Here is a 22,587-nt window from a genome sequence, read left to right on the forward strand (position 1 = left end):
GGACAAAGGACAGCAGCCCGTGCGGTCTGTCGGTCTGTCCGTACTCCGGAGCGGGGAAGGCTGCGGAGCGCCGGCCCCGGAAGCGGCGGGGAGGGAGGGCCCGCCCCAGGGTGTGTTCACAGGACCCCGCCCCTTCCGCCGCGCCCCGCCCCCTTGCGCGTGGGCGGGGCGGGGCGTTCCTCACGCTCTGGGCGTGTCCCGCGGCCCCGCCCCGCCGGCGGCGTCTGGCGCGCGCGCGGGCGGAGGGAGCGGCGGCGCGCGGAGCGGAGGGAGGGGGGCAGCGCTGCCGGCAGAGCCGTCGATCCTCCCGGGTGATCCGCGGCCGTTCCGTGGGCGGGAACAGTCCTCGGGAGCGGCGGGGGACAAAGCGGAGGGAGGCGCCCAGCTCGCCCCTCCCCATCCCGCCCGGCGCCGGTCTGGGGCGGATGTGCCGTGGGTAGGCGGCGGCGGCGGGGCCTGCGCCCGGTGGAGATGGATCTGGCGGGGACGATAATCCTGCTGTGCTCCTGCGCGGCGGGCGCTGGAGGTGAGGAGCCGCCCGGCCTCGCGGGGCCCTGCTTTGGGGCCGTCTCCCTTCCTCTCTTCCTCCTTCTTCTCTCTCTCTCTCTCTCTCTCTCTCTCTCTCTCTCTCTCCCGTCTCCGGCGCTCGGGGCCGGGGGCGGCGGGCCCCGCTCTCCGGGGCGCCCCGGCGCCAGGGCCGCGGCTGGGCCGCCAGCCGGGCTCCCTGTTCCGCCCGCCGCTTCAGCCCGCCCGGGCCTCTCCCCCGCCGCCCGGGGCCGGCCTGGCGCCCCACGCCTTCCCCGGGACTTTCCCCGCCGAGGACCGGGTCAGTTGTCCTGCGCTCTTCTTCCCCCTCGGGTCCTTCTCTCCGCGCTCGGCTGTGTTTGTTTGTTTTCCCCTCCCGGCTCCGCTTCCGTCCCTCAGGACTTCCCGCCCGGTCCCAGTGGTCGCTTCCCGGCTCCCTACCCTCGCGGCCGCTTCTCTCACCCCGAAACCGGGAAGGACGGGCAGGCGGAAAGTTCAGCTTCAGGAAATAAAAGAGGAGCCCGGTTTCTTCCCGAAGTGTGCCCGTGACTTCCAGCAGGGTCTCCGCTCTCCCAGGCGGGGGCAAAACTCGCTTGTGTTTATGGGGACGTGTAACTGTATCGGCTCCCGTTAGGAATTGTTCCTCGGCGTTAGGAACTGGGCAGTTTCTCCACTGCGCCTGGAAATGAATGTTTAATTGATCAAATCATGGCAGAGAAAATAGTTTCGACTTTGTACAGAGAAAGAGTTTCGGGAAGGGTGCACTTGGGAGGGTGTTTCTAGAGAACTGTGGGTGTAACAACTGATAAAGACTTGTTTCCTCTGTTTCGTTTGGCACCTCTGATTTATCTGGGCTCTGCCTCTGTGTGCATCAATATGTAGGTTTATTAACAAAGAAGTTAGCGCTAAATGCTGGTCTTCCAACATTCTCAAAAAGTAACATCAAAGTATGGGAAACTTCAGTTGCTTGTACTTGTGGCTAAGCCGTGAGAAAAAAAGCAGGGTGATTTGCATGGTCAGAAGCCATCCTATTATTTATATGATGAGGAGTGGGATGCACCAAAGAATTTACGTTTTTCTTCGTAAATTTTTGTAAGCTATCGAGATATTTCAGACTTAATTGTTGGCATGCTTTCAAGGCGTCTTTGTTTTCTGAACTAAATGGTGCTGGCACAGAACTAACTCAAAATAATTAATTAACCAGTTGTGAGGGTTGTTTTCACTGTTTAATTCTAGGCAGGCAGTTGTGCCTTAAAAATCGTAGTAAAAATGTGAGGTGCAGTCCCTGGATATATAGACGAAAGTTCATGAAATGAATTTCAGAAATTCCTGGTAATTTTTTTCTTTGAGAGAAGAATGGGCACCGTAAATATTTCTGGGGACTAGGAAGCACACCTCACTATTAGTTGGTAGAAGTGTATGTCTTTGGTGTGTAACAGTGCAGGTAAAACTTTAAAGAAAGATTAATAATACTGGATAGAAATCTAGTGATAGTGCCAATACACATCTCTAAAATACCCAGTAGAACATTTTTGGTAAAAGTCTGACTGTAATTATGAAAGATTTGCCATAGTTCTGTGTTAAATTAAAATTAGACTTTTAAGTTTAGGAAAGTCTATTTTACCAGTGTTCACATTTCTAGAGTTTCTTATATGCTGCAAATATTTTTATTTATTGAAAAATAGGATGCTTCATTTGCATATTTTTCCTTCTAGGCAGGCACTAATATCTGTGTGGAAAGGGCAAGTTCATGATTCTTAAAGAAGTTTCTGTGAGAGCTGTGCAAACTGGAAAGGACTGATAACCCAACAATTTACATTTCATTTATGTGCAGTGCATGTGGTCTCATTAATCTTACACAGATCTTGAAGCTAAGTTTCCTTTATCTGTAAAGTTGTCTGGTTTTAAGCCACATAGGTATTAAATAGTAATCATTTTGAAAATTTCATTAATCTGCACTTTAAAAATAATTAGGAGTTTGTATGTTTGGTCAAAGATTGGAGCATATTTATGGGATACCTGAGTTTGAACTCTTTCAGAATTACACAAGGCCTTGTGCCTGTGTACTGTGCAGGCACTCTACATATTCTAGTTATAAAGGTATAGATTAACAGAACCAACTCTAACATTAGCTCACAGCTAAGTATGAATCATAAAATCAACTTCTAAAAAATGATGCAGCATAATTTGGATGGCTTCTTTGAGAAGGTTTAGTGAAATCTCTTTGTGTTCGTAAAATTAGGGGAATGCCATCAAAAGCAATCAGTAGTGCTGCTGCACTGTGAAATGTACTGAGGAGTCTGTCTTGGGCTGCTTCATAGCTTTTGGCAGGTTATGTCTGTGTGGTTAAAGCAGGGATGTTATCAGAAGTTTGGCCTAATAGGCCCAGAAACATTCTTGATCAGGTTCTGGTATTAGATCACTTTAGTGTTTTCTTCTGCTTTCTTTGCTTCCACTGCATAAATATCACCTTCATAAAACCAACGGTCCAGCAAGTCAGTTTGAATACTGTTTAAATAGTATAAGAAGGAAAAGCCACACAACATGTATTTTGTTTTCTTTCTGTTAGTAATTAGGGAAAGCTAGAATTTAGTTTCTGGTATATGGTGTCTACTTGAGATAGGGTATATGTACCTTGACTTTTAAGAATTCTTTTTTTAAAAGTGAATCTCAGCATCTTCCCAACACCCCTGGAATTGCTTGGCTTAAAGCATCTCTTCACTCACTGCTGCTGTCATGAATTTTGATGTGTGTGAAGTGGTGCTTCAGTTGGGTAATATTCTTGGCAGCTTTTTGCAGCATGCTTTGTTGCATGTGATGAAGATGCATGCAGGTATATTAATCAGTACTTAATTATCCGTACATAATGATGTTCATAGAGGAGTGGAAATAACTAATTTAACCTCTCCTTCTACCTAAGGGTCGTTAAAAAAAAAGGGAAAGAGCAATAGCAAACACAAAGGAGAACTGTTGAGGTCTCTGACAAGCTTGGATTTAACAAGAGTGACCATGCTTTGGCTAGGCTGATGAAATGCTGAATATCATTGCAAATCTATGATAAATAGTTTCTTGTCACTGGTACAATATGCTCTTTTTATGTTGCTAGGATTTCCAAGTTGTATCTTAGTGTCTTGTGCTGCTGGATTTGAACTGCCTATTTCCCAGTGAGCATGGGAGAAATTCTGCTTTTTTCTGGACACATGGGGGAGTTGTGGGAAGGCATTTATGAGCTATCAGCATCTGAGTGATTTAGTTGTGTTCTTATTATAAATTGAGAAGAACAGTAGCCTTCATAAATATGGCAGCATTCAGCCTCCAGCATTTATTTGGAGTTGAAAATAAAAACATTATGGCTGAGATAGTGCCTAGTCAAGACAGCTGTCAGATGGTTGTTTCAGAAATGCCTGTGGTAATTAAAAATAAATAAAATCAGGTGTTTAGGTGATTGCTTTGAAATACTGTTGCCCAAAAGCCTCATAGTGCAGTTTGTTTATGCTTCTAAAAGATGCAAAAGTTCATTTTGTGGTATGGCAGAGCTGCTGTACTGAGTTACTGCTGTCTGGTGGTCCTGCCCTGGCTGTGCACTCCCATCTCTCCTCCTGGCATGAGAAGTCAATCCAAAGAAAAAAAAAATTCATCAGTTCCTGCCAGATGTGTAACTAGAGTTGCTTTATTGAGCAAACCCAGGCCTGATGGGGAAGAAGAACTGGGACTTTCACAGGGTGGAGGGGAAGAAGGTCAATAAAAAGCAGACATCTGCTGGCACTGGTGTTGCCATACTGTCTGACCGTGCCCTAAATGGAGGCCTCAGTGAAGGGAAATGATCCTGACTTGACTTCTTGATTACATGTTTTTCTTTCACCAAAAACTCACTTGACCAGAAAAGAGAGAATATTTTTGTCAGCTGAACCTAGTGCCAGTGCAAGGGGAGAAGGGGAACAGAGTAGGTGTAAAAGGGCAGCATTTCCTTCTGCTGGCAGTTTGGAAACAAGAGCCTGAATAAGTTCTTCAGAGAAGTCCAAGTCAGGTGGTATATGGTAGAACATCTGCCTTGCTAAATCTGAATGCAGTGTACATTCTTTAATGTCCCATGTAAATTGAGCTTTTTTTGTAAGATGGATAAACTCTATGTTGAAAATAACTTGAAGCAAAAGTTGCTTTCGTTATCTTAATTGAAATTATAATAATAATTCTCTACAAGATGTTTATCACATGCTGGCATTTTGAATCTGCAAATTAGTGATGATGCTTGCAGTAATAAGACTTGTCTGGTGAGTTAGCTTGGCTTCTGAACAATTTCTGATACTCTGTCAAGTTGTATTCTGTGCTTTTTTCCAACCCACTAACAAACTTGAGTTGTGCTTGAGCTATTTGCATTTGTCATGCAAGTCTTCTTCTGAGTGGTTTAATGCAAACTTCATCTTTTAGAACAGTGCATGCTTGATTTATCCTCTTATGGGAAGTTAAATGTTATTCTGTTTTATAATGACGTGTATAAAATTAATAGATATTTATATTTACATGGGTAAACTTTCAGTACTGTTTATTACTAGTCATTTTTTTGTGCATGGAGCTAGCTTCCATAAAAATGTCCTCCAGAATCTACACCGACACTGAGATTAGTCTGACCAGCCTGTAATTCTCCAGGCCCTCCTCCTTGAAGATGGGGATGACATTTGTCAGGAGCGTCCCTCCATAGCAGGACCTTTTTAGAAAGGTGATGGAAGCCTTGAAGTGGTGTCAGCCAGCCTGCTCAGCACTCCTGCATGCCTCCCATCTGATCCTGTGCGCTTGTGTATGTCCAGGTGGCTGAAGTGTTCCCTTGCTCATGTCACCTGCTGCAGGTGCAGGATGGGAAGGGTTTGTCTGGGGGGAGAAGCTCTTCAGGTTTTCTCTGGGGAAATAACTGACCAGGGAATCACTGAGCACATCCCACCAGACAACTGCTCCATGTGTTTGCTCACCTTGTGCCGGGAAGCTTACAGCTAAAATCACATGGATGATCCAATTTAGCCTTTGCATAAGGCTGGTTAGAAGGTGAGAGTACATGTCTCAGACTCCATACCTGTCCAGTGGGATTTGTTTATTCACAACAACAACAACTGTAGATGCTTCACGGCTCTCTAGGGATCCTGAAGAGTTGTATATCCTCACACACAAAACGTCTTTCACAGGGACTGGCACACTGAGACATTTGCCTAAATGCTCTGCTGGATTCTGTTTTAAGTCCTTCCTGGTGTTTGGTTCTAAGCTGGTGAGAGTAAAGCTTCGTTCCTGCAGGGAATTTCTCACAGGAAATGCCACATCTAGTTTAGCAAGTCTTTGGAAGACTATACTGTCAAGTTCAAAAGCCATCCCCATGTCAGTCTCTGATGTCTGTATCCTAAAGGGTTTCTGTCTCCCAGCTTAGTGTTTAGGTGGAGTGTAATGTTGTTTTATTCCACCAAATTGCCTGGAAGGCATCACGCTGTTTTGTTTTGTTGATGGCAACATGACACATGGAATTTGTAGAGCAGTTCCCATAAACTACATTTAGGTGTTCATGGTTCAGTGTTTCTTACTCCGGGCTTCCTGACAGTATCCTTAATTGAAAAGATCTTGGTCATGCAATCTTTGTTAAAAACCCCAGACCCCTAGTTTTTCATTTACAGAAAATAATGGCAGTAGTTTGTAACAGAGGTTGGGATCTGGTGTGTGCTATCATAATGATTTCTTGGGGTGTGCCACTTCCAGATTCTGTGAAAGACTTCTTCCTTTTTGATGCAGTCTTCTAATTACAGAAACTGGAGCCAGCAGTTCTACCTGCCTCATGTACTTCAGTTTAATGAACTTTTGCCTCAGAATCCTCTATAGATTCTTGTGTTACTATGGTTGAGCTACTTATTAAGCTACCTTTGTAAAGAAGATAATCCCTTTTGATAGGTAGCTGGTTTGATTACAAGGAGAGTGTGATCAGTTGCAGACTTTGAATGCTGTAGCAATGTTGATGCTATAGAGGTTTCTAGAAGTGAAACTGTTAATTTTGAAGCATTAAGTCCCTTTTTGGAGAAGCCATAATGCTCTAGGTGCTGTGCAGCTGCTCTACTTAAGCAAGAAGAGAGCAGCAGGAGTGTTTGTGTTAAGTGTTTGCTATGAGAGTACTTAAAACATAAGGAGTTCTTAAAGTTTTGGAGAAAGGGAAAAGAAAGTGTTGTTTCCCTGTGTGATCATACCAAGTGTATTAATTTTTTGTTGTTGTTGTTATAAGAAATATCTTTGCTTAAAACCCTCTGCTTTTCCTTAGCAGAGAGAACAGTTACAAAACTTCTAATGTCAGTAGTCTTTTACTGTCTTGTCACAGTAGTTAGCACTTAAAAACTATTCTTTGTGACTCAGTTAAACGCTGTCTCTCATCTTTTCACGTGGTCATGAGACCTGGATCGAGTGCCAAGTGTATTGGGTCTTCAGTAAGTTGTCACACTTCAAATTTTTTTTTCTGGTTGCCTGAAGCTGTTCAAAGTGTATCTTGCAATACTGAGAAGAAAAATGGTCTGCAGCATTTTAAGGAGTGCGTTATTACAAGCTTCCTACCACAGAAAATTTAAAGATGATTCTGAAGCACAGGAGTTTACACATTCTGCACTTACTCTCTAGTTTTGATCACGTTCTTAAAGCGGGTTGTTAATATAATACTCTAGATTCAGGTTCATTTAACAATTAAAACTTTTAAGTTTTAGCCTATATCAATTAATTTTGAAACTTGGCTTCTTAAATGTTGGCACTTCTGGGTCATACACCCGGAATTGGAAAGCATGTATCTGTAGTCAGGCACATGTACATATTGTGCATGATCTCAGGCCAATTTGATTTGGTACACAGTTCTTGGGTTACAGGAGGTTCATTTTGGAGAGATTATGTTGGAAATGATGAGAGAAACAACAGACACAGACAATGTCCTGCATCCTCAAAACTCCTGCTAGTTACTGAAACTTTGTAATGATCCTGTGTCTTACTGGGATTAGAAATAATGTGGACTTTGTTGAACCACACATTTTAAACATTTTAAAGTGCCTAAGATGCCTTCCTTTCTGAAAAGCTGAGTGAGAATGGACATGTATTTTGAGACTAAGAGTGAGAGAAAATTAGAATGAAGTTTTGTTATTGGAATGTATTTGCAGTTAACAATGAAGAGTCAACATTTGCAGAAGCCTACAGTACTATGAGTAAGTTTGAATGGGATTTCTCTGCAGTATAGCATTAATTGAATTTTAAACAGATACAGCAATATCATCTTGTGCACATGGCTGCTAGATGCAAGCAATGCATTTGAAAGTATTAATTTACTTGGCCATCTTTTTAGATATCTGAAGAAAAATACCACATATAGTGCCTGAGAACTAACATTTAGGTTGGTTTGAAGTTAAATTGATTATGAGATAGTATTGTTTCTTCCTGCATAATTCAGAGTTCTTCTGGTTTTCTCCACAAGTTGTATTTTGGGGCTCTTTTAGTGGTTAGTGTCTCTTCCTCCATCAGGATAGGAGGGTAAAAATCTTTGCCGTTTTCTGCCATGAAGTCATTTTAACATAAGGCATAAATATTACCCTAGAAGGAATTGTACAAAATAGACTGAACTGAATCTACATCTCTGGAGATACATTTTAATAAAACTTTTCCATGTGGTAGAACATTTCACATTTCATGTGATACAAAATGTGTTGCTAGGTGTCATGATTTGCTCTTAATTTCCCTGGATATTTCACATGTAGAATGCAAACATTCTGAGCAGATAGTGTGGTGTCATGACTGCAGAGTGAAGTTGGAAGCACAATTTCAGGGAACCTGAAGAGAGATATTCAGCTGTTGCACTTCTTATTTTGAATCAGGAGTGCTTTTCTAAAACATCTCTCAAGCATTCCTCTTGACAGTGATGTACTTTGCATTGGGAGCTAGTTTTGGAGTAAATGAACTATACTTGTATTGAAATTCAAGTAGAAGATGCTTTCAAAGGCCATCTGATGCACTTGTCGCTGCAGATTTTGTGTCCTGTGTGTGGGACTAGAGTTGAATGAATCTGATGTGTACAAAGGAGAAAAATAAGTTAAAATGGATATAATGTGGAATTTGGGTCCTTGTTACCAACTGCTTTGCACCACAGGTCTGCCATGCCTGGTAGTATGGTTATAACCTTGTCTCTGTTTTCCAGGCCAGTATGGAAATCCTCTGAACAAGTACATTAGACACTATGAGGGACTGTCCTACGACGTGGATTTGTTACACCAAAAACACCAGCGTGCCAAGAGAGCAGTGTCACATGAAGAGCAGTTCTTGCGCCTGGATTTCCATGCTCACGGAAGGTTAGTGATATCTTAAAAGGTGTTTGCTTTAAATATTTTATTCATGTGTTTTAATTGGAGTGAAATGGAAAGGATGAAATGCAACCATCAAAATAACATTAGCTAGAATACACCACATTGCACTGTTTGCAGTTTCTGCGGAGTATTTTCCATCATGTCCAGTTCAGGTATGAAATTGTTACTTGCAAGCACTTCTTCAAGCATCTGATGGTAATGCACTTTGAAGCTTAACTAATGGAATCATACTCAAAACAGAATGGTAATTGATTCTGAGTTTATAATGTGGTTTTGTGTTGCATATATAATTGGTTTTTTCCTTAATTTTTTTTTCCCAAGAGTTGTGCCAAACTGCCTGAGAAAATGTAATTGAGAAAAAGTAACATTTCAAATTGCATTTGAAGCTACAGAATAGGCCAAAAATGTTCTGGTTTGTGTGTACTGGTGTTATCTGATTTTTTTGTGCTATTGTGAAATTCAGAAATTATTTGACATGGGGAAAGATGGTTACTGTTACAAGACATGCTGTGCATTGTATTTAATGTGTAAGATCCAGTACGAAGTGAGATATTCAGTGTGACCAACTGAAGTAGAATTTGTAGGTTTTCACTTAAGAAGATCTCATTGCAATTTGGAATTGCCTGCTTTTTGGATAACCCAGGATAACAGGAAGAAAGTTCTAATATTTCTGTCTGTATCTTAGTTTCTATGACTCCCTCCTTTACAGCACTTAATATATTTCAGGAATGTGTAATGCCCTTCTTTTTCTTGTTACTTCAGTTACAATTGAAGTATTTAGAACTTGATAAATAATTGTTAGCCATATGTCGAAACAAAAGAAGTTTAACAGAGAAAATGTAAACCTGGGTCTCCTGAATCTGCTTGGGATATTTTTTTCTGAGTAAGTGTTTTGGTTTTGTGCCAGCTTGTCGTTTCTTCAGGGAATGAAGTGTTGTTCCTGAGGTTTCTGATGTAATGACTGAATTTCAGTGCATGCTCCTGGAAGGTCAGCATTAGGATTGTATTTCTAAATACCATGGAACTACAACCCAAATCCTGATATTGAAGTCCTGTCCTTAAAACCATGTTTTCAAGTGTGATTTTTAGTCCAAGGAATTTTATTGTTTAAAGAAGAGTCATAGTGCTGCTGTCTCTCCTGTAACTTCACTGGCAGTCTCTAGTTTTCCATTTTAAATTGTTCTAATAAACAAGCCTGCAGAGTCAAATGCTCCAGAGGCTCCCCACAGTGTAAACCTTGCTACTTTTAAATCTCCAGCAAGGTTTCAAGACAGTGAAGTTCAGTTTGAGCCTAATGCTGCCACTTCTAAGCTGCAGGCTGGTGGGTAATTTAAGCTCACTGAAGTGTGCACTGCTGCAGAGAGAAACAGGCCTAACCACATTCCCAGCATCATCCTTGTGCTAACACTGCTAGTGTTAAAGCCACGCAAGGAATAGCATCGGGACACTAATCTGTCTAAAAATTATTTGGGGAAAAAAAATCAGTGCGACTTGAAGGAGTGATGGAAGAAGGAGGAAACCACTCTCGCTGGGACCAGGCCACATTTCAGGCCGCTTGAACAGGTTCCTCTTGTCATTGGTAAAGATCCCATAATAATCTTCTGTAAGACAGAGCTGCTAGCTTAGGCTCTGAGTTCTCTTTGTGGTGAGAGGGGGGGTTGAAAATCCTTTTCCTGTAAAAATGGTAATTGCACTGAGGATAATGTCTAAAAAATATTTCCTCTCTTACTTCACAGAGGAAGACCCTGCTTAAGTCAATCATGTTTATAAATATTTTGGTAACACCTACTGTTACTCATGAAGAAAAATGTTGGTGTTTGTATGTGGAATTGATCATAAATCCCTATGGTTTGAGGTACAAATCCATCATTAACTGAGGAGGCTGATTGGAAACTGACTGTAAGGTCAAATCATTCCATAATCTAGGATTTGGGTAGTTTCCTGTGGCACACCTAACACTTGTGGCCAAAGAGAGGGTAGTTAACAGGATGTAAATTTAGTCTAAAGTTCCTGTTTATCAATTTGGATGTGTTCTTACACAATATTTTCATTTTGCTTTAAATATGAATTAGGAAGGATCAAGTGAATTGGTTTTACTTCACAGAGTCTGTTTATTTGCTTTGAAGGTATATAGCAGTTTGAGAAGCTGTATAAATAGGATTGGCTTTTTGCAGTTGCAGCTGGTTTATTGTGAATAACTAAGTGATTTATGTCATCACTGAGAAGGACAAAAGTAAAGCTTTTCTATCAAGCATTGGAGTTACTTTGTGTGAAGGTAGGAAATAAAGCTTTTGCAGAACACTTGAATGATATAGATACAGGCCATGGAATTTTAAAGTGCTGTGGCATTTAAAAACAGATGGTGAAACGTAAGGCATTCAGTCAACATGAGAGTTAAGATTCTGAAAACTTTTACCTGATCTTATTTAATGGCCTTTTACCAAATGGTCTGTTAGGGTTTGTCCAGGTGTATTGGTTCATTGGCATACAGCTGTCCAACTTGCATCCCCTTAATAAATATAGTAAACAGCTTCTATTTATGAGGACTGAAATGACAGTCTTGTATTTTGATTTGGATTCTGATTAAATGGCTGTGTTTTGTAGTCAGGAAACAATGGAAAAGCTGTCCTAATATTTACTGCTGTTCTCTGCTGGCAGCAGCAAGTGAAGCTGGGCCACAGTGGTTCTCAAGCTGTGTCTCTGTGAGCAGTTGGAACTCCTAAACTTCATCTTTTGGTGTGTGCCAAAGGAAGCACCTGCTGCTCACGTGGCCAGTCAAGATGGGAAAGTGATTTGGCTGCTTATTTTTCACTGAGGTTAATTGGTTCTTCTGTTCCGTGTAGAGGCAAATTTGCTTGAAGGAGTGGAGAACTAAGCAGTGGTGAGAGGGAGGATGCAGTACCAGCCTTTTCTGTGGCAGTGCTGACATATGCCAGATAATCATTCATCAGACTTATACTTTCATTGTCCAGAAAATAGCTGGCAGCTACCAGTATTTTAGGATTGTGTAAGTAGCATCTGTTCTTTTCAGTGGGCTGTTTAGATTTAAGAACTGTATCTCATAGTATCCTTCTGTTGAAAAAGGAAAAAATAAAACCACAATTTAAATATTACATATTTATACCAAATGAAAGGGGCCATTTAACTATGGGCTAATAGTTAAATAATGAAATAGATAGTGAAATGATGGAATTAAACCCAAAGCTACCTTTTTTTCATACCAGATTTAGTAATTCTACAAATGAATGCCATTTGTATAATATGCCATCACTCAGAAACCTTCTTTGTTTAACTCTCAGATGAAAGTTAGATGCCACACAATATACTGCTCAGAATAGAAGTTGTTCAACATCTTTGTTGTTTGGTAATATAAAATACAACTTCTTAGGGTAAATGCAATGAACTAGACTGAACCAGCCCACTCTTCAATGCTGAAATACTAACTTAGTAGGACAATTAAAATTGCTGAAACTGAGCTACAAATCCTCATTAATTCTTTTTTATAATAAACCATGCATTAGATTAATCAGCATTATTGCTTCCCCAGTGGTGTAAAATGTGCTTATTTCTGTAATGCTTCAGCTTGGAAGGAATATGAAGGTTTGAAACGATCCTGGGTGTGTATCAGAGCTCTTCCACCTGCCAGTTCATATTGAGTGTTCTAGTGTGATTTAATTTAAGGTGCCCTTTGAGTCCAGGAAAGACTCACACAAAGTTAATGAATGCACAGTATTAATCCCAGGAACTTGGTTAATATAAAACAGTTTTTGAACCTATCCCACAGCCCTTCCCCCCAAAAAGCAAGATATAGCACAGACTCCCCAAAATACATGTATTGATTCAAAGAACAATGCCTTTGGCACTGCCTTGAGATACAGCGAAGCATTTTAAATAGAGTAACTTCCTTTTGCATGTCAAGGTAATGTCAGCAGCTTCAAAAAGGAAGTTGGGACATCATTCAAACTGACATTGGATTTTATACAGTTTGCACTTGATCACAAAATGTGCACTTGCACTTGTTCACTTCTGACATAACTTTCCAGTTTCTCTGCAGGGGAAGAGCTTTCTTCCCTTTTTCAGTAGAAATATTTGCAATATATTAATCATAGAATATCTTGACGTGAATTCCTATCCACTGTAGAATGTCAGAAGAATGCTGAATAGTTTATAGTGATTTTGAGGACAGAGCTTAAAAAACGTGGATGATGTCTGATATTCTAACTGTGCTTCTTTACCTAGTGACAGAACTGGGAATTCCTGAGATGCTAATGCATTCAGAAGGGAAAAATTATGTCTGTGTATTGTTCAACTCTATTTTCAGTCAGCTTTTTATTTAATACATTACTAATAACTTATGCTTTCTAATTCTTTGCTTGATCCTGTTAATTGTCCATCCACACCCACTTTCAACACTCCTAGATTAGTTGATGACTCTTGCTTGGGAAAGGTGCCCACACAACTTGAGTGAACAGTTGAATTTTCAAGTGGTACTTGAACACATGATAACACCTGCTTATTATTAAATTAAGGATACATTAAGAATTTTTTTTAAGATGTTACTAAAGGTAATACCTAAAATAATAGAATTTTAGGTAAAATCTACAGAAAAAATGTAGCTAAACTGTAAAACATACTTAGGTATTTCCTGTAAGAAAATACCATATTATTTCTATACAGTATTTTCTTACAGGAAATACTGTAAGTTGTCCAGACATGTTTGTAGGATCTCTCTACATGGTCCTTATAGGAAAACTGTGGACCACAAAATTTCAGTTCCTAATTAAGTCTGAGGGTTCTTTTTTAATTCTTGATTCTGTAATAATCTGTAATCCTTCATATTGCCCTCATTACTTAGAACTGATAAATGTGTTTAAACAACATCATCGTTGGCCATGTTTGAGTAGTTTATAAAAACAAAGGAGGATACCTGCAGAGAAATAATACTTGATAAACTGATTTTAGAAGTGGTGCTCTGAGCGTGCTGCCATGCTGAGATGGACTGAAGTTACTGAGCTAGTTTCTGCTGCATTAAAGAGGACTTTTTATTGTCAGCTTAAGGTTTTTATTACACTAGATGTTCTTTTTATGGCTTTTAATTTAAGTACTTTTTAAATTGTCCATACAGTACAGGGCTCAATTCATAACATGGATCTGCCTTCTATGTTCTATGAGCCTGTCAGAACAAAAAGCAGATTCAGTATTACTGGACTAATCTGAAAATGTATGTTGTGTCTCTTCCAATTCCATGTGCACTTAAACACATCCTTGAACAGCTCAAGTTCTTAAGTAGGTTGGTTCAGCAGTAATCAAATAGAACCTACTCCTTGGCTTTGTGAGACTTAGGAGAAATTATTTTCATGAATTTTACTAAATGAATTTTTTTACAAGATTGACTTACTGCAACTCATTTTAGGCTGTCCTGAATTTGAAAAGGAAAAAAAAATTATGTCTTTAGTTCTTACTGTAGTTTTCTTAGTATTATTCACTGCTCTGTGGCAATTCTTCATTATAATTACCTATCTATTGGACCTTTTAAGTTATATACCTCGACAGATAATTTGTCAGACAAGACACCTGTGAATCAAGTGTCACTTCTTACACCTGTTTTGTCAAAAAAAACCCAAAACCAAACCCACCCTGTGCTGGTGGTTGTAGGTGAAGCAGTTTAATCTTGCAGAGAATTGGGAAGCAGGGAATTTCTTATACATTTTTTAGCTGAAATGAAGTTAAAAAATTCTGGGGACTGAATCTGTGGGTTAAATGTCTTGCATTTTATGAGTTTAAATACAGTGAGCTGGGTTATGTGTATCCCTCAGGAAAAAAGGCATTTGATGTTGGACTTGGGTTTGTCTGGGGGACATGTGGTACAGTGGTGTTGGACTGGTTGGACGGCCTGGCTGAGGTGCAGCGTTTCCACTGTAGTGCTTAAATTGGTATTAATGGTTTACAGCTCTACTCCCTGGCCAGCAAACTTCAGTAGACACAGCCATGCTCTGAGAAAGTCATGTTCTTAAAATGTATATATAAATGAATGTACCTAAGCTATGTGCTCTTATTATCAGCTAGTGGATTTATCTTGTGTGTCTTTACTTGTTAACAAGAAAGTAGTAGTAGTTCTTTCCTAACTACTTCCATAGTTTGAATTAATGTAGTAACTTTGCTTGTGCTTGTATTCTAGTACATCTTTACCTCTCTTCTGATTTTTGATATCTTGTTTTTGTTAGGACATGGCGTTGCATATAAATAGCCAACTTCATGTAAATACAAATGGGAAGGTTATTTTCACTAAACAGGAAACCAGGAAGTCAACTCCATACTGAACTTCCCAAATAAGTTTTACTGAAAGGAGGGGGGGAAAAGTCAACCTTGGGTAAAGGCTGTTCTGCCTTTAAAATCTGTACACTGTCCTCTTCAGGACAGAGATACTTTGTCAGAGTGTAAATTAGCCAACATGTAGCTTCCTGTAATCCTACTTGGATGGTTTCTGTTATCTGAGCTAGCTTGTGTTTGCAGCGATGCATATCAAGAGTAATCAGTGGGAAATGCTTTGGAATGAAGGCTGCATCCTCATTGGAGTGTTCTAGAATACCAAGTTTAGCAAGTCTGACTTCTGAAGGTTGGGAAGGACATCTGCATAACCACAAGTGTCATCCTAGAGGTGCTAATGGAAAGCAAACATAAGTTGCAGGCATTCTAGCTGGGATGGCTGAGTGTTGAAATACTGTAGAGATTGGGATTTACATAAACACTTACTAAGGGATGATTCTGTGTGCATCGAGGTGGATCAAAGAAAGAGTGATAAACCTGGAGACCCTATCATGTCCTGCTTCAAAGATAAGTTTTCTTTAGTCTAAGTAGCAGGACTGTGGGAATTATCAATTAAGTTATAGTATGTTGTGTAGGTTTAATTGCAAGTTAAAACAATGAAAAAAAACCTCCAAATGTGATGGTTCTGTAGAATTGTGGGTAGTATAAATCCAGTATTAGGTTGTTAAGCTGCCTTCTATTTACTATAGTTCAGAGCTGGAATGAGTCTGACAGTCCTGTGGGAACTGAGTGGATTGTGGGATGCCTCATGGAAGCAGTTAGAAAGAGCTCAAGTTACTATCCCTGTCCATTTATAGGCCCCCCTTCCATTTTTCCAAGAAGAGAGTCTTTGAGTTCTTAGGTAGGAAAAGTAAGGATAAAAGACTTGCACCTCAAGCAGAACAGTATTTTCTAGGTGCTGACTTGTGAGGAGGGTGATGGAGCCATGGCTGTGAGGATTTTTCTGGTTCCTACTGGGAAGAAAAGACTGTGAACCTAAAAATGACCTCTCCTTGTACTGAAGTCATGTTACATACTGCTGCCAGCTCATCCCCTTCAGCTTCCTCTCCCCAGCCACTTCTTTCAGCTGTGGAGTAACTCCTCCATCTCCTTTTTTCCCTTTCTCTTTTCTCAACAACCTCCTCTGGTCACTTAATGATTCTGTGGGCCTGTCACCAATTAGAGCAATTTGAGGAAAGGCAGAAAAGGGATAGCACCAAGTGCCCTTTTTGTATGCCAGATAACAGCCTTTTCTGCCACTTGTGTGCAAGTCTGCAGACTTGGTACCAGTTACCCAATATCCTGGACATTGCTTTCTGGTGAAATCCCTGGTCTTAGAAGGTAACTAATATTAAAAAGAAAAGGAATAATAGATTATGCATTAACTCTTGTATGTAAGCCTTTATATACCCTTTACCAAATGTTGCTAGTATATAAACATGGCTTGTTTGTTTTTTGTTTTTTTTTCTTTCAAGTACCTGTTCTGATTAGAGCTTAGGATAACCTAACTTGAGCCCATGGGAAAGTACTGGGTCTTAGCTAAGGGTGATGCTCTCAGCTATAATTTTTTCTTTAATTATGACTGAATCGCTGTGTTACTTGCAAATTGGACATAGTCTCCCTGAGGTAAGCTAAAGAGAAATAAAAATCTACCTCTTGATAGTCTTTTGGGTACTGCCATTAATATCTAAGATATAGTTTATTATCAAAGCAGATTATATAATTTTATATGTGTGTATAGATGTAAAAGTTTTTGCCAAAATTCAGCCTACAACCAAGTGGGCAGCCGTACAGTAACTAATATCAGTTTTCAGATCTGTGGAAAACAGAAGCAGTACTAAATAAGCAAGGTCAAAACTTGGTCTTAATTGATTTAATTCTGTTCTAGAGATTGCTGCTGCTGTGAAGTGTCTTCTGTAAGGTACAAAGTGTGTAAATAAAAGAGGCATTATTTTTCTGAAATTAGTTAATCTTCTGCCTGGTGTGTTTCTAGGCTAAGGAATAGCTTAGCTTGCACTAAGAATTTGGTGCCTGCTGTAGAAATTGTAATTGTCAGAAGGCTTATTTGAAGCTTCTTGTTTCTTCCATTGTGGCTAATTTAGAAACCATATTCAGTAATTGTATAGATAGATTCATTTAACTTCCTCAGAGTCTCCTGTCCTCAGAAGAATCATGAAGTTACTGGGTTTAAGCCAGGGTAGAATTTATGTTTGAAGTTTGATGATGTGCTAAAGTTACTAATTATTGGAAGTAGAGATGAATAGATGCTTGTTTACTCCTCCACCCTCCCCAGCCCTTTTCCTCCCCACAGTCCCAAGTTGGCTCTTTGCTCCTTTGATGAGGGAGAAATAAAGAAGTATTTGTCAATTTTTCATTATTAAGAAGGTGAACAGTTTATACAGATTATCCTGTTCTCATCAAGCATGTTTGAATGACTAAGAAAAGACCTGTTTAAAAATAGCTGAGAGATGATCAGGTTATCTAATAGTTTAACTAAGTTAAGAAATCAAATAGAGAATTGCTAGTGTGAAGCACAGCTGAGTTTTTTTGTGTTTGTAATAGTTCTCTAATCCTGCATATAGAGCTCATTTTATTAAAAGATAGATAATCTGCAACACAGGTTAGAATCTTTAGTGTTTATTATGTAGCAATGTGGAAAGCAAGGAGAGGGTAAAAATTAAAGGAGAATAAATAGAGGCTTCCTAAATGTTAAACTGGTGACACTTTTAATTTGTTCCATATAACTTCTAACAGTCCATTTTGAAGGCCTTACGGATAATGTTGATGGAAGGGTATCCCAGAGAAGGAACAACCATTCCCAGCTTCATTAAACTCCCTCTTTCTCCCAAAAGCGAGCCCTGGATGTGTAGGCAAAGCTCAAGGCTGGCCCTAAATCGTGGCCAGGTGGCCACCCGGGGTAGCCCATGCCTGCCCCACGATTGTCCTGCTGGTCTGTGAGGGTGAGAGCAGCAACTCAGGGTACCCTGGGTGGCTGCACAAAGCAGGCCTAGGGCTCATCCATCTGCGCCTTTGGGGTTACACTGAGCCAAGCTCGGTAAATGACCGGCTGCCAGGCTGAGGTCAGGTCCTGGGTTTTTCCTCCCACTTTGCCAGTATAGATGGGAGTTAATACATCACAAGTCCTGCATTCTCTTGCACTGCGTACTTCAAAGCCATACAAAATTGCTGATGCAGATGAGTGTTAGAGACAACTTCTCCACAGTTGTATTTGCAACATGCATGAATACAACCAGAAAAATGTCATTTTAAAGAAATGGTGTATACACTTCTGAAAGGAAAGTACTATACAGGGTGAGGGTTTTTTCCCAAAAAAACTTTCTTTCATGAGGAAAGGTAAGAAGTCTTCTATCAAATACTAAAGCAGGGAGGAGAGATTCTAAGGGGTCCCAGATCTCTTGCCATTTAACTTCAAATGCACTGAGAGTCTGATCCATCCTTGAGTGTGACAACTCAGTCACAGGGAGAGCCAAACTAAAATGGAGCTCAAATCTGTGTAACACCCTGAGCAGTGTATTACATCCAAAGTGAGTATAACATTTTCAAGTACTTAAATGAAGTTTGTCATATTCTCATCACTGTTGGTTTTAATTTTTTTCTACCTGTTCATTTTTAACTTCTGCCCAGGAGAGCCACATAAAGTGGCTGCAAGTCTCTGCACTGCTGACCACCCCACCCTCAAAAAACTTGTCGAGTAATCTTGTGGCTTTCAGTCCCAGATGTCTCTGGGTTGCTTGTTCATGTTATTTCCTCTTCCTCATGAACCTCTGGGTTGCCAAAGGACTGTTGTGGCAGAGGTAGTAAAAAGATGAACTTGAAGAGCACTAATTCTTATTTCTTGTCTCAGTGATGGCAATATCCAGGTGCACAGTGAACTGTTCCTTCCTTTGTAACAGGAGGATCTTCCTCATAAAATCCATCTCTGCTGAGCTGCGGTAGGAGCACTGCTGGGCTTGGCACAAAGCCCGAGTCTCAGGGAATTGCAGAAGTTTAACCTTCCCCATCCACCAGCCACATCTCAGAGTTTCATAACCCTGTAGTAGATACCTGTGACGCATTGCCAGAGCAGAGTACTTGCTTTGAAGCTTTATTAACACTGTGGCAGTAATAATAAATATAGTTGGATTGTGAAATGTTGTTTGCATTACAGAGTAGTCAACATGAGTCACTACAGCCCTTCCCAGGCTTTAAGTGTAGGCAAGACTTTTTTTGATCTTGAAGTTTGCATCTTAATGTTTCAAAATACTTACAACTATGGTGTCAATATTTAATGTGCAGGTGGGAACTGAAGATACACTTTGTGTGTGCTTCACTCATTAGTAAAAAGAGATTAGATTTAATCAACTTTACACTATGGCTCTTAATTGCCTGGGTAATTTTGTTGGTTGCATACTTGGATACTAACTTTCACTGTGAAGGTCAGCTCTGCTGGGCATGTTTTTTAGATGAAGACTCAAATCCAAAAGTATTTGACTTACCGGAGTTAGTTTTTGTGTAACAAATTAGTGACAAGTGTGTAGTCCAAGTCAGCACTTTAGAATTAAGTGTTTAAGTCTAATGTGTTTTCTGGCTTAAATCTTGTGAATTTAGCTACTTATATAAAAAGCATCTAAAGAATCTTGCTTTTAAAATCCTTCTAGTCTCTAATTCTTGTACAGTAAAAGCATTTTCTACAGATACATTTTACAAGGTCTGCAGATTGTTTGCACAAAAATGTCATTTTGAAGTACTTTATTTAGTGCTCTTGTAGCTGAAGCTCAAAGCCAATTTACTGTCTTGTTTTATTCATTTTAGACAGTTCAACCTTCGAATGAAGAGAGATACCTCTCTTTTTAGTGATGACTTTAAAGTAGAAATATCAAACCAAGTCATCGATTATGATACCTCCCACATTTACACTGGACACATTTATGGTAAGTATACCACTTGAAAATGGATGAAAGTGCAGCAATTTTAAACAGGAACTTTCTAATAGTATGTGGAGAAAATTAGTATCAGTATTATTAGATTATTGTTAAACTTTATTAATGCATCTATCATATTTGAGCTCCCATCTGGTTTTATATGAGTCACACTTAATTGAGTATTTTATCTAATAATTTTCATACCCATAAAACTTGAATTTCAAATCTGTTTATAAGCATACTCTTCACAAAGTCTGATGCATTTAAAAACAAAGATAGAAAAGTTGTATATATTGAAGAAAAAAGAAATCAGGTGCCATTTTTAGTTTAAAGGAGTAAAAGGAATATAGAGTTACTATCACTAAGGGTAATATATCTGATTTTAGTAAATACAAAGGATAAAATTGATTGAAAATGAAGAAGAATTCCAGAATTAAAAGCAGATGGAAAGAAGAAATGGACTAAGATTTACTCCGCCCCTCTTTGTATTGTTTGTTTGATTTTCCTGAAGGTCTTTCTAAGCCATGGTCTGCAGTCTTGAAGTAAGCATTTTCAACTTTGAAAAGTAATAAACACAGGGCTTCATATGCATCTAGGCAGACCAATTTGCCACTTATTTTGAGGAGGTGAGAAGGCTTTTTGATAGTGTGATTCTGAATTTTCCTCAGTGGAGGAGTATATAAATATTGTTTTAGCAGAGTAATCTTTCATCCTTTATATAGGGAGGGCTGTTGGGTGCTGCATGTTGTAGCAGTCAGTGATGAAACTTCGGCAGTTGAACTTTCCCTGATTGTAACTGTTTCAAATACAAATTCATTCTATGAAGATTTAAACCTAGCTACAGTTTGAAGAGGATTATGCTTGAAGAGAACAATGGATGTCTTGAATATAGAGAGTCCTTCTTTGAAAGTTTTCAAAGTTCTGTATATGCTCTGTTTTATTGTTTATTATTTCTAATTGTATGAAGGGATGTGTAAGGACAGGATTTGACTATAGAATTACATGCTGTGTATGTACCAGCTTTAAAATACAGAGTTAAATTCTGCATTATATGGGTTTTAAACATTTCATTTATGCACCTGGTTGGGAAGCTGCTGAACTTACTGACTGTCATTTTGCTGTAACTGTTTGTCTTAGTGATGGATAATCTTAGTCTGAAAAAGGATTTTTGAAGGGTATAAAAAAGCTAATACACTTTGTCCCTTAACAGGTGAGCAAGGAAGTTTTACTCATGGCTCTGTTATTGATGGAAAATTTGAAGGATTCATTCAAACTCACAGTGGGACCTTTTATATTGAGCCAGCAGAGAGATACATAAAGGACAGAAACCTACCATTCCACTCTGTCATTTATCATGAAGATGATATCAGTGAGTACTTCCATTTTGTGCTACAGATGAAATATTTCTTTTATTAAATGTCAAAACTTGTATGCCATTTGTAAGCATCAAATGAAACTTTGGCTCGTGTGTGACACTGTAAATCATGCTGTCCTCAAGTGATTCATACACAGTTAAGGTGTGAGAGAGATTTATGGCAAACCAAAGTCAGCCTTTATTCTGACATTTTAAGAAATCCTTAGCAGTCAGGCTTAAGTGTGCAGGCAGTGCATTTCCTACCCAATGGATACATGTTTCTTTGAAAAATACATTCTTAAAATGATCTATACTGATTGCTCTTCCATGTGACCTGGAAAATAAAAGATAATCATTGAGTGACTTGAACTTTAATTATGTATATCTCATGAGGGTGACATTTGTGTGAAATAAAAGCTTCCCCTGCCTGTGTCTCTCACATGTGCACTCAGAGAGCTCTTAAGAAAAGGTGGTGGCACCCAATATGTCCCATTTTACACAATAGCCAATGGAAGGGTACAGAGAATTTAATTTGACAAGTGTAGCCCCAGAAATCTGGCTTCAGTTTCAAATGCTCAGAAGGATGAAAAAGTACCATGAAATACTTCTGTGTCTTCAGAACTGATGCACCAGAGTTCTCCTGCACTTTACCTGCTTATTTATGATCAGTCTTCAGATGTAATACAAATCAGTTTTGTTTGATGCTTAAGGTATATTGAACCTGAAAAGTACTGCAATAAAGTTGTCATTCCAAGTTTGAATCCTTCAAGGATCAAGGAGGTATCAAACGTAAATGTTAGCAGAGTCAGTTTAAGACTTAACTTTTGGTTATTGAAGCTAACAAAATGTCTTTCCAGCTAACTTCAGGATGTCAGTCTTGCTTAAAAATCAATTTAAACCATAACTTCATTTAAAAACATGTCCCATCAGGGCACTGTGCAAACCCTAGAAGACTTGAGTTTGAAATCTCATTTGGAATTGCATGAGGAGGCTTGGATTAGATCACTAGAAATTACTTGAACCACTCTGAAAATGGTTTATACATATATCATTAACAAAGTATGTCATAATGAGACTACATTGTGGAAAGAAGTGTCAAAAAATAGGAAGTTGGATGAGGAAAATTTCT

General features: G+C 39.5%; 1 protein-coding gene across 1 annotated transcript in view; it reads left to right on the forward strand.

Moving 5' to 3' along the window:
• Positions 1-301: 301 nt before the first annotated feature.
• ADAM10 (ADAM metallopeptidase domain 10) overlaps positions 302-22,587 on the forward strand; it is a 50,687-nt gene continuing 28,401 nt past the window's right edge. Inside the window, exons 1-4 of the mRNA XM_036389439.2 lie at positions 302-526; positions 8,711-8,861; positions 19,995-20,113; positions 21,315-21,473. Of these exons, the coding sequence (XP_036245332.1) occupies positions 472-526; positions 8,711-8,861; positions 19,995-20,113; positions 21,315-21,473 (484 nt within the window). The 5' untranslated portion in view covers positions 302-471. The remainder of the gene's footprint in view (positions 527-8,710; positions 8,862-19,994; positions 20,114-21,314; positions 21,474-22,587) is intronic.

This window comes from Molothrus ater, chromosome 13, assembly GCF_012460135.2.
Source record: "Molothrus ater isolate BHLD 08-10-18 breed brown headed cowbird chromosome 13, BPBGC_Mater_1.1, whole genome shotgun sequence".
Classification (NCBI taxonomy): domain Eukaryota; kingdom Metazoa; phylum Chordata; class Aves; order Passeriformes; family Icteridae; genus Molothrus; species Molothrus ater.